The 12,308-nt window shown below is 40.5% G+C and overlaps 1 protein-coding gene across 1 annotated transcript in view; it reads left to right on the top strand.

Annotated features, from left to right (window-relative positions):
- kcnh3 (potassium voltage-gated channel, subfamily H (eag-related), member 3) overlaps nucleotides 1-12,308 on the top strand; it is a 688,912-nt gene that overhangs the window by 462,421 nt on the left and 214,183 nt on the right. The window contains exons 6-7 of the mRNA XM_072578888.1: nucleotides 7,941-8,098; nucleotides 11,845-12,052. Coding sequence (XP_072434989.1) covers nucleotides 7,941-8,098; nucleotides 11,845-12,052 — 366 coding nt within the window. The remainder of the gene's footprint in view (nucleotides 1-7,940; nucleotides 8,099-11,844; nucleotides 12,053-12,308) is intronic.

Genomic DNA, 12,308 nt, shown 5'->3' with positions numbered 1-12,308 from the left:
TGGCGAATATACCTAACTTGTACATCGTTGGACTGTGGGAAGAAACCGAAGCATCCGGAGGAAACCCAAGCACAGACACACGGAGAAAGTGCAAACAACACACAGTCAGTCAATCAAGGGTGGAATCAAAGCCGGCTTCCTGGTGCTGTGAGGCAACAGTGCTAACCTCCACTCTTCCCGATTCCTGTTAGGGTGAAAGGAAAGGATGGTAGGTGTAGGGAATGCTGGATGACGAAAGAAATTGAGGGTTTGGTTAAGAAAAAGAAGGAAGCGTATGTAAGGTATAGACAGGATAGATTGAGTCAATTCTTAGAAGAGTATAAAGGAAGTAGGAATATATTTCAGAGGGAAATCAGGAGGGCAAAAGGGGGATATGAGGTAGCTTTGGCAAATAGAATTCAGGAGAATCCAAAGAGTTTTTACAAGTTCATTAAGGACAAAAGGGTAACTAGGGAGAGAATAGGGCCCCTCAAAGATCAGAAAGGTGGCCTTTATGTGGAGCTGCAGAAAATAGGGGAGATACTAAATGAGTATTTTGCATCAGTATTTACTGTGGAAAAGAATATGGAAGATATAGACTGTAGGGAAATAGATGGTGACATCTTGCATGTCCAGATTACAGAGGAGGAATGCTGGATGTCTTGAAACACATAAAAGTGGATAAATCCCCAGGACCTGATCAGGCGTACACTGGAACTCTGTGGGAAGCTAGAGAAGTGATTTCTGGGCCTCTTGCTGAGATATTTGTATCATCAATAGGCACAGGTAAGGTGCCGGAAAACTGGAGGTTGGCTAACGTGGTGCCACTGCTTAAGAAGGGTGGTAAGGACAAGCCAGGGAACTATAGACCAGTGAGCCTGACGTCGATGGTGGGCAAGTTGTTGGAGGGAATCCTGAGGGACAGGATGTACATGTATTTGGAAAGGCAAGGACTGATTAGGGATAGTCAACATGGCTTTGTGCGTAGGAAATCATGTCTCACAAACTTGATTGAGTTTTTGAGGAAGTAACAAAGAGGATTGATGAGGGCAGAGCAGTAGATGTGATCTATGTGGACTTCAGTAAGGCGTTCGACAAGGTTACCCATGGGAGACTGATTAGCAAGGTTAGATCTCACGGAATACGGGGAGAACTAACCATTTGGATACAGAACTGGCTCGAAGGTAGAAGACAGAGGGTGGTGGTGGAAGGTTGTTTTTCAGACTGGAGGCCTGTGACCAGTGGAGTGCCACAAGGATCGGTGCTGGGTCCTCTACTTTTTGTCATTTACATAAATGATTTGGATACGAGCATAAGAGGTACAGTTAGTAAGTTTGCAGATGACACCAAAATTGGAGGTGTAGTGGACAGTGAAGAGGGTTACCTCAGATTATAACAGGATCTGGACCAGATGGGCCTATGGGCTGAGAAGTAGCAGATGGAGTTTAATTCAGATAAATGCGAGGTGCTGCATTTTGGGACAGCAAATCTTAGCAGAACTTATACACTTAATGGTAAGGTCCTAGGGAGTGTTGCTGAACAAAGAGACCTTGGAGTGCAGGTTCATAGCTCCTTGAAAGTGGAGTTACAGGTAGATAGGATAGTGAAGAAGGTGTTTGATATGCTTTCTTTTATTGGTCAGAGTATTGAGTACAGGAGTTAGGAGGTCATGTTGTGGCTGTACAGGACATTGGTTAGGCCACAGTTGGAATATTGCATGCAATTCTGGCCTCCTTCCTATCGGAAAGATGTTGTGAAACTTGAAAGGATTCAGAAAAGATTTACAAGGATGGTGTCAGGGTTGGAGGATTTGAGCTATAGGGAGAGGCTGAACAGGCTGGGGCTATTTTCCCTGCAGTGGTGGAGGCTAAGGGGTAACCTTATAGAGGTTTACAAAATTATGAGGGGCATGGGTAGGGTAAATGGGCAAAATCTTTTCCCTGGGGTCGGGAGTCCAGAACTAGAGGGCATAGTTTTAGGGTGAGAGGGGATAGATATAAAAGAGACCTACGGGCAATTTTTTTCATGCAGAGAGTGGTATGTGTATTGAATGAGCTGCCAGAGGAAGTGGTGGAGGCTGGTACAATTGCAACATTTAAGAGGCATTTGGATGGGTATATGAATCGAAGGATTTTGGAGGGATATGGGCCGGGTGCTGGCAGGTGGGATTAGATTGGGTTGGGATATCTGGTTGGCATGGACGGGTTGGACTGAAGGGTCTGTTTCCATGCTGTACATCTCTATGATTCTGTGGCCGATGTGCAATACAATCAAGTCACCAATTGCTCTTCTATAATCCAGTGGGAACAAGCACATACCTGTCTAACCTTTCCTCATAAGACAACCCATTCTATCCAGGTATCAGTGTAGTAAACTCCTTTAAATCATCACCCAATATATTTACCTCTTCCTAAATGGGAATAGCAAAACAGCACTCAGTATCTGAGTAATGATCTCACTAATATCCTGTATAACTGAAGCAAACCATCCACATTAACATTTGAGAAGGTGGTACCATTGTGGTACATTTCATGAGCAAGCCATTAGGGAGGGAGTTACAAGTTTTTGACAAAGTGATATTGAAAGAATGACAATATATTTCCAAGTCAGGATAGTGAGTGATTTGGAGGAGAATTTGGAGGTGGCAGTGTTCCCACATACCTGCTGTTCTTGACCGCTAGATGGTGGTGGTTTTTGGGTTGGAGTCTGCTATCTAAGGAGCGTTGGTGAATTTCTATAGTGCATCTTGTAGATAGTATACACTGCTGCTACTGAGTGTTGATGGAGGCGGGAGTGAATGTTTGTGGATGATGTGGTGCCAATCAAGTGAATTGCTTTGTCCTTGATGGTGTCAAGCTTCTTGAATATTGTTAGAGTTGCATTCATCCAGGCAAGGGGAGAATTTTCCATCACACACCTGGCTTGTGGCTTGTAGTTGGTGGACAGGATTTGGGGAATCAGGTGGTGAGTCAGTTGCTCTAGGTTTCCTGGCCTCTGATCTGCTCTGTAGTCATACTATTTATATGGTTGGTCCAGTTCAGTTTCTGGTCAATTATAACCCCCTGTTTGTTGATAATGGACCATTCAATTACAGTAATGCCATTGAATGACCAAGGGGAGAAGTTTAGACTTTCAGTTGTTGGATGTGGTTATTGGCCCTTGTGTGGTCTGAACGTTACTTGATGCTAGTCAGCCCAAACCTGGGTATTGTCCAGGTCTTTCTGCATTTGAACATAGTCTGCTTCAGTATCTGAGCAGTCGTGAATGGTGCCGAACATTGAGCAATTATCAGTGAACATCGTCACATCTGATCTTATGACGGGGGGCAATATCATTGATGAACCAACTGAAGATGCTTGGCCTCAGACACTACCCTGAGGAACACTTACCGCAGACATAGTTGCCTTGAATCACAATGGTATCCAGGAGCTCATACATACTGTGGCTTTGACACATCACCTGTCTTGCCATCCTTAATGAGTTTTAATTGTTTATTTGATTGTATTATTTATTTACTTATACTTTGTTAAATTTACCATCAATTTGAAGACTATGATAAAACTTATCAATGAAGAAATCTTAACCACTTACAAGAGACTCCCCAAATAATTCTTTGTAGTAGAGCAAGAACCAATTCCAGTCAACTCTGAAGAGTTGACTTTATTGAAACAATGATTCATATTTACTTTGGCCCTGTCTAGAATGTTTAGATAACTTTTTAAGTAGCACTCAAACATCTTAATTCAAATCATCAAGTTTCTTTTGTACATTTGGATTGTCAGCTGTTCTTATCAGAGTGGATTACAAAAAATGACATTTCTATTCCACGTTCAAGCTTAAGAGCATCATGAGACATTCTTGTCCTTCATGCTTTGCTTCAGTGTATGTATTGCTCAGGAGAGGACTAAATGCTCTGCTGTATCAGTCAGTGGTTGTTCATCCTTTATCTAAACTTTGTAAACAGGGCCAAAGTAAATATGATGCGCTGTTCCAATAAGATGACAGGTTAAGTAGTGCTGCTCCTCATTAATCTATCATGCAGTGAACCATGGTGTCAATGACCCTTTCACATCCCCAGCTACTTTCTCTTAATATAATGCTGATGAAAAATAATCACAAAGATTGGAATTTCTGCTTAGTTTAACATTTGGTATATGAATATTTGAATGTGAGCTGAAACGTTCATTAATTTTATTATTATTAACTAAAGAAACCCAATCATAATCTTTCTGCTTTTGCAAACTATCACTCATCCGCTCACCCCCTCTCGTCTCCTAAGCCCTTGACCGCGGTGTTGCCTTCTAAACACATCCCTGTGTTTGAATCCTTCTGAACAAGTTTCCACTCCACCCACAGTACTGAAGTGCCCCTAACCAATGACATCTGTAATAATTAGAACTGTGGTAATATGTCCATCCTCTGGCTTCTTGACCTTTCCCCAACTGACAGACTACAAGCCTCCTACAAACCCTCACCTCTGTTACACAGTTAAATGCGACTGCCTACAACTTATCTCCGTCCACCCATGGCTGGAGAACCACTTACAATAGTTGTTGCTTTTCCCACTCCCACTGTTACCTCTGGTTTGCCCCTGGGGATCTATGCCCCTTCTTTATCTCACCTGCAGGCTGGCCCTTGTCGACATCATTTAAAAGTATAAAATCAACTTGACTCGTTGTTCATCCTATTTGATTCTGATTTAAACTTCCAATTCCATCCAGCTCTGTAACATTGCCCATTTCAGCTCCTCTCTCAGTTCATCTGTTTCTGAATCTCTCACTCAAGCCTTTGTTATCTGTAAACCTGATTACTTTAATGCTGTAATGGTCAGCGTCCCATCCGTCCTACAATTTGAGTTCACCCGTAGTTTCATAAGAACGTAAGAAATAGGAATAGGGGATAGGCTATTCAGCCCCTTGAGCCTGCTCTGCCAGTCAACAGGGTTATGGCTGATCTGACATTCCTCACTTCCACTTTCCTGACCTTTCCCCGTAAATCTTGATTTCCTTACTGATCAAGAATCTACCTCAACCTTGTATATATATATTATATATATATATATCCCTCTGTCCCCACTGCTCTCTCTGGCAGGGAGTTCCAAAGACAGTCAACCCTCAGAGGGAAGAAACTCCTCATCTCAGTCTTAAACTGATTTACTTTATTCTGAGACTATGCTCTCGGGTCCTAGACTCCCTCATGAGGGAAACATCCTCTCAGCATCGACCCTATCGAGTCCCTCAAGAATCTTATTATTTCAATGGCATCACCTCTCATCCTTCTACTCCAATGAATAGAGTCCCTGTTTAATCTTAGCTCATCAGATAATCTCTCCATGTTAGGTTTCATTTGAGTGAATCTTCTATGAACTGCCTCCAATGAAATGATGCCTTTTCTTAAAAAAAAGACTAAAACTGATCATAGTACTCCAGATGTTAGGTTAATCAGCCTATAACTACCTGCTTTCTGTCTCTCTCCATTTTTGAATAGGGGTATCACATTAGTAATTTCGCAATCCTCTGGTATTTCTCCAGAATCCTAAGATTTTTTGAGAAGAAAAATAAATGCATCCACTATCTCTTAGTTACTACTTTTGGGATCCTTCTCGGATTCAATTAATCAGGACTAGGGGTCTTTAGCTTTGTTTTTTTGTCTAATACTACTTCTCTAGTAGTGATAATGGTACTTAATTCCTCCCCTGCATTCTTTTGAATTAATGGGATGTTCAAGGTATCTTGCACCATAATGAATGAGACAAAATATTTGTTTAACTCCTCTGCTATTTCCTTGTTCCCATAACTATTCCAATGACTGTTCCATTGCTCTATGCTAATTTTCACCAAGTTCCATTTGCTCAGTACCCATGTGCTCACTGAGTACATTTGATCATAGTCTAGGTTAGAGTGGTGCTGAAAAAGCACAACAGGTCAGGCAGCATCCGAGGAGCAGGAAAATCGACATTTCGTGCAAAAGCCCTTCATCAGGAAGGGATCATAGTCTGGCAACACTTTAGTTTTAAAGTTTCACCCTCATTTCAAATCTCTCCATAGTCTCTTCCATCCCTATCCCTGTACCCTCCTCCAACTCTAGAACTTCCAAGCGCTCTGTGCTCTTTAAATTCGAAGCCCTAGAAGCTAAGCTGTAGAATTTCCTTCCTGAACCTTTCCACCTTTATTCCCTCTTTGCCCTTCAAAATCTTCCTTATAAGTTATTTCTTTGACCAAGCTTTTTTTCACCTGTCTTAACATCTCTTCTTTGTATCTCATCAAATTCTTTAGAGAGCACTTCTGTGAAGTGTCTTGGGATGTTTTATCCTTACTAAAAGCGCTAGCTTATTCCAATTTGTTGTTATTACGGTGAACTGCAAAATCTAATGAAAGTAATGCACTTGGAGTTATCTTCTGACTTGTGCTGCTTGACATGTATATTGAAAACAGTCTTCCAACTATTTTATGGTTGGGAGATAGTGCAAAGCCAATGCTGAAATTAACATGATGCAAGACCAGTAGGCAAGGCTCATTATCCAGCTCATAGTTGGAAAATCACTTTCTGACTTCACAGTTCACACCCAGACTTGGGTTATGGATTCAATCATTTCAACCTCTGTTGTGTAGAGTTTGAAATTACTAAATCTCTTTCACCTACACTTACAACCTACAGTTCCAGTTGATCTTAATACCCTTGTTTGCATCTACAGAACACAGTTCCAATGTGTCACATGACTTTTATTCACTCATACTGCAAATTACATAGAGCACTGGATGTCGAACAAGGTCTAGATTAGAGTAGTGCTGGAAAAGCACAGCAGGTCAGGCAGCATCCGAGGAGCAGGAAAATCGACGTTTCAGGCAAAAGGCCTTCATCAGGAATCTGGTAACACTGAGCCAGTAGAGATGTCAGGAAATAATGGCAGGGCATCATCAGTGTGCAAACAGAATCTGATCAAATCACATTAAAACTTGATAAGGCACTACAAATTTCACTTTTGACAATCTGGCCTTAAATTCTTCTCGAGAAGAATTCAGTCAGGGGCTGCTCATGGCTGGTTGGTCAGCCTCCTTTCTTGGGACGATACCACCCTAGCTACAGTACAGCACTTACTCATCTACATAACTCCAGCTCATCACCGACAGCTAGCGTCACCAAGCCACTACTGCCCCTGCATTCCTCAAAGCTCCAAACTTGTTCCACTGGTCAAAGTAAATAGTACTTCTGTGCTTCTTTCACCCTCACTGTGAGCCATACTGAAATGTATATGGCTTCTTCTGAGACCCAATATCTCCCAGGGCTTTTTCGATTTCTAAACCCCAATTGAGCATATACCCTGGAAGCCAGGAGGTGCTACTGAATTCCAATGGCTCAGAACTTACTACAGCAAAATCTTTTCAGGATAGGAGTCTCTTCTCCCTGCTCCTAATTACCAGGTTGAGTAGCAGCCCAAATTTCTCAGACTCCTCATTGGAGATTCCCCCATCTTCCACAGAGCAAAACATGCCGGTCAGTAACCCTTGAACTGTTCGGAGTAACCAATTGAAATCTTGCCAACAGCTTGTTCCTAGGATGTATTGAATATAGCTAACGCTTTGTAACAGTCAGATGTAACAATGTCTTGGAACACTCTGTCCTTGGATCTTACGATTTTCAGATTGCTAGCTTACGTAACCAAATTATAAACAATTAAAATTGATTTTATCACACCTCCCGGCTTCCAAGAAAGGAAACTTCCCGAGATTGGATATTTCAAGCATCAGAAGTCCAAAGTATTTTCCATGAAATTTTAATTCTACATTTATTTGTCCAGGAATAATATTTAATACCGAGTCAAATCCTCACATACAACTATTTATTTTCCATTTCTTTGCTTTTTAAAATGATTTGTGCTCTATCCTTTTCTACATAATGTGCCATTACCGTTGAGTGAGTATTTTGAAATAATTGCTTTCATGATTATTTTTATTTTCTAGACATCATGCTGAATTTTCGGACAACATATGTCAGTAAGTCGGGACAGGTTGTCTATGATCCTCGCTCAATCTGTGTGCACTATGCAACTACCTGGTTCTTCGTGGATCTTATAGCTGCACTTCCCTTTGACCTTCTCTACGCATTCAATATCAATGTGGTGAGTCTATCTGCTTAGGAAATATTGCTCTGTGGAAAGTTACAGATTACAATGCAAACAAATGAACAAACAGCATTACTTCATGCTCTTTAAAGCTATGTATCTTATGTCTATTTGCTTTTAGTTCAGAAGCTAATTTTAGGAGCCCAGAATAAGACAGATTCTGCCATCAGCTTGAATCAGCATTTAGAGAAATGGATTGATTTAGTTCATGTGTTTTAAAAAAAATACTTTCCACATTTCCTTCCCTTCACCATGTGGATACTGCCACCTGCTTATGAAATGTGCAGCGAGCCCTTTGGCAACACAGCAAATGATATTGGAAACACAGAAATGACAGGCAAGAAAGAACCATTTGGCCCACCAAGCCTAGCCCATACTCATGGTGCATAGAACCTTGTGATGAGATATTTACTATACCCTCATTCTCCTGAGACTCCTGGAAGTGGCAAAAAAGTAGGAAAAACTGAAAACATTAAGGAATGTAGAAAAAGATCTGGAAAGTTCCTCCCCAAGCCCCTTAGGTAATAGAAATCAGTTCACAATTTTGATTCTCCACTTGGCATGCATGACGTCAGACAGACATGTTCTTTTCTAGTTTGACTAATCAATGAGACGCCAAGAAATTGAATACACACTAATTGAATGAAGAGTCTCTTCTTCATTTTTGAACTAGCTGACTTGGCATAGGAAGTAGCAATGGAGGAGTGTTTGGAGTCTGAGGTTGGGTTAGACATGGAAAAGGTGCAAGCCAGTTTGTTAATGCCGTTCTCACTTTCAAAATCTCAAATCTAACAGAGTAGAGCAATAGATTGGGGATTTGACAGGAGAAGAGGGTACAAGGAGATAATGTAAATTGAAGTCGAGTTGACCGTGGGCCATTGGTCTCCTCTCTGGCTGGGAGCATTGACACAAAGTTTGTCCAATAACAAATCAGTAACCTGTGTATTGGCCTTCTTAGGTGAGGAAAGTAATATTTCATCCTGCAAAGATTGCCAGCAAACAGAACAAGGCTACCACTGGATACAGATTAGAATCTGTAGTGGGTACATCCTCCCAATTTCTTATTGTCTCACGGAGGGCCAGAAATTAAGATGATGGATTTTGGAAGTAAACCGTCTTGTTCCCAGCTGAGGTATCCATTGTAGGATTTACTTGCCTTGTGTTATCTGCCTGATTTGACCGATGCAGCAACGTATAATTAGGTGTTGCTTTCACTCACTGTAAGTACGCTTTGAATGTGTTTTTTAATCATCGACAGAAGGATATGAATCCCAGTGGACAGAAACTAGGAAGAATTAGTCGAAGCAACTTTTCTGTAGTTTCCAAAAACTAGCTACCAATTGATTATATAACTAAACAAAAAAGGATGATGGAAACTGAATTTGTAACACTTTGCTTATGTCAGGTTCTTGCTCACAACCAATCCTGAGTTTGGGTTCCTTTCAGACAGTGATCTAATTCCCTTTCTGAATTTGAATCTGCCTTAACTACACTTTAGAGCAGTGCATTTCCAAATCTTGACCACTCCCTCATTTAGATGTTATCTTTATGTCTTCTTTATCTCCTCCTTTTGTGAATAACCTTCAATATGTTCTCTTGTTCTCAATTCCAATGGGAACAGTTTCTCTCTGTCCATTCTGCCTGGTCCCTCCAGGATTTTGATTCCTCAATCAGCATTGGATGGTTGAAAATATTTATGGCACAAGAAAAGTCTGCATTTTTGGATGGATCTGGGCCTTTTATATTACTAGTTCTTAATCATTTTTGAAACAACCCGCTGAACTACCCTCAAATCAAGCTTACGAGTCACCAATTCCAAGCACTGCTACCTTTCAAACTGTCCTGTCAAGACTACGCTTTTATAAATTATATTTGTGGTCGCAAGATTTTGTTTTCATAGTGTACTGTTGGATAGTTTGTTCCTATGATTTGTGCTGGAGTCCAACTCTGACAAGGCCTTCTAAGCACACAAATATTAGGAAATACCATTTAACATTTTAATATATACATGCTTAAATAAAGTCTCAATAAATGAATGCCAGCTGGATCTAGCTAAGTGTTTTATTTCAATACCAAATGGTTTGGAGTTACTTCATGGACTTACAACCTACACATTTTTCTTGAGAATACAATACAGTACTGAGAATATAACTTTTTTTTTGCAAAACTACTTCACAACCAAGTGAGGCTGATAGTGCCTTTAATTCGGAGGATTTTAAGACACTGAAGCAATTTTGCATGCGAGATGGAAAGAAATTACCACTTACGATGGACTCCCTGTTGTGGCAGGCGGCAGCAGCATCTCACTGAAACACGGTAATATTTCCAGAACTGAAATTACAGTAGTACTCCCAGAACATGAATTGCCTTTGTCTGCGCTGCTGTAAGGGAATTTTCATCTTCCATTTCCAGTCATTAATTGGTTAGCCAATGGACTTTTGAAGAGGCTAATTACTTTTCAAATTTGACTAATTATATAGTTTGTGTATATCAGCTCTATCTTTTCCACTTCCTCTTCAATTGTTGAACAGATTTAATTGCCCAGAGTAAACTCCAGAAACTAGATCATTTAATGAAGTTTCAAGGTCAAATAAAACAGCTCAAATAGTTCTAGTGACAAGATGATCATATTATTGACTGAAGACCATGGGATGAAACAAGGTCAAAAGAAATCATTAAATGAAGTAAAAGGGGTATATAATTACTTTCATGAGCTATAAGGAGGCTGCAATCTCTGGCAAGCAAGCTTTTGTTGCCCAGCTCTAATTGTTTTTGAGAATTCTTTTCTTCATGTAAAGTTTTGCCAAGTCACAACAGAATATTGGCAAGTCATGGAATAATATATTTCATAAAGCTCCTTGCAATGAAAAATCTGTTTTTTTTCCTGAAATTCTCTTGTTCCTCTCTGGACAGTGCCACTGATTTTGAAAAGGAAACCGAGGCGGCTAGGGTTTAATATCTAATTCATCAACCACACTTCACACAAGGCTGCACTATGTTAATGCTACACTACATCAATTAAAAAGGTATCTGTATGGGTACATGAATAGAAAGGGTCTAGAGGGATATGGGCCATATGCTGACAAATGGGACTGGGTCAGATTGGAATATCTGGTTGGTGCAGATGAGTTGGACTAGAGTCTCTTTCTGTGCTGTGTGCCTCTATGAAGCCTGAGTCCAAATTTGTGCTCAAAGTTAGTTTTAAAACAGTCTTGTTCCAAAATAATACAGCCTTAGTTTACACTTAAATTTAGATTGATAAATTGATCAAATTTCTGTCACTTATAGATGACAGTTTTCTGTAACATCCTGCAATAGCTTTAAAGCATTGGTTTCCAAATTGGGATATCCATACCTCAAGTTCATAAGGGATTGCAGGGAGCACTGTGAGTCAGTCACACTTCTGACATCCTGTCAGACTTCCTTTTTCCATCATCTTGTTAAGCTACATACCTAAATACAATAGATAACCTGGTTTTCTTTGGAGAGTCGACTCTGTCTGGAGGTAACAGCCTTTGAGGATGAGCACAAAACACCTGAAACCCACTGCTGTGATCTTCCCTGAATGCAGTGACATTGAGGAATAATTGCCTGCAACTCTATTACTGCATGGTGTATTGGCACGTGTTCTGCGACTGATAATCAGCAATTAACTGGAAGTAGCATTGCATTCTTGGCAAAGCAATAAGCCTTCTCTAAGTTGAAAAAACATTTTTGTAATGGAATTGTTTAAATTTCCACAGTATTTTGGCGTTCATCTACTGAAAACTGTGCGCTTACTACGTCTGCTACGGCTGCTTCAGAAACTGGACCGCTACTCTCAGTACAGTGCTGTGGTCCTTACACTCCTGATGTCCATGTTTGCCCTGATAGCACATTGGATGGCCTGTATCTGGTACTTTATTGGACAGAAGGAAATTGAAGCCAATGACCTTTCCACCTGGGAAATTGGTAAGTGACACTACTTTTTATAGGAGTTATCAAAATGCAATAAGGTTTCTGAATCTGCACAGCAGAAAAGGGATAGTTTTTCACAGGTAAAATATCACTTGAGGCAGGAAGAGATGGCAGTGATATTCACTTGTTCAGGTCTTTTGTAATTTATATTTGCTGGGGTTGTTTTATTCAAGAACAGTGAAAGGCAGCCCTTAATTTCCACCCCATAAAAATTGCACAATAATCCGCCAACACACCATATGGCATTGTA

The sequence above is a fragment of the Chiloscyllium punctatum genome, chromosome 10, assembly GCF_047496795.1.
Source record: "Chiloscyllium punctatum isolate Juve2018m chromosome 10, sChiPun1.3, whole genome shotgun sequence".
NCBI lineage: Eukaryota > Metazoa > Chordata > Chondrichthyes > Orectolobiformes > Hemiscylliidae > Chiloscyllium > Chiloscyllium punctatum.
Note: the sequence above shows the minus strand (reverse complement) of the source record. Positions and strands in the feature narration are given on the sequence as shown.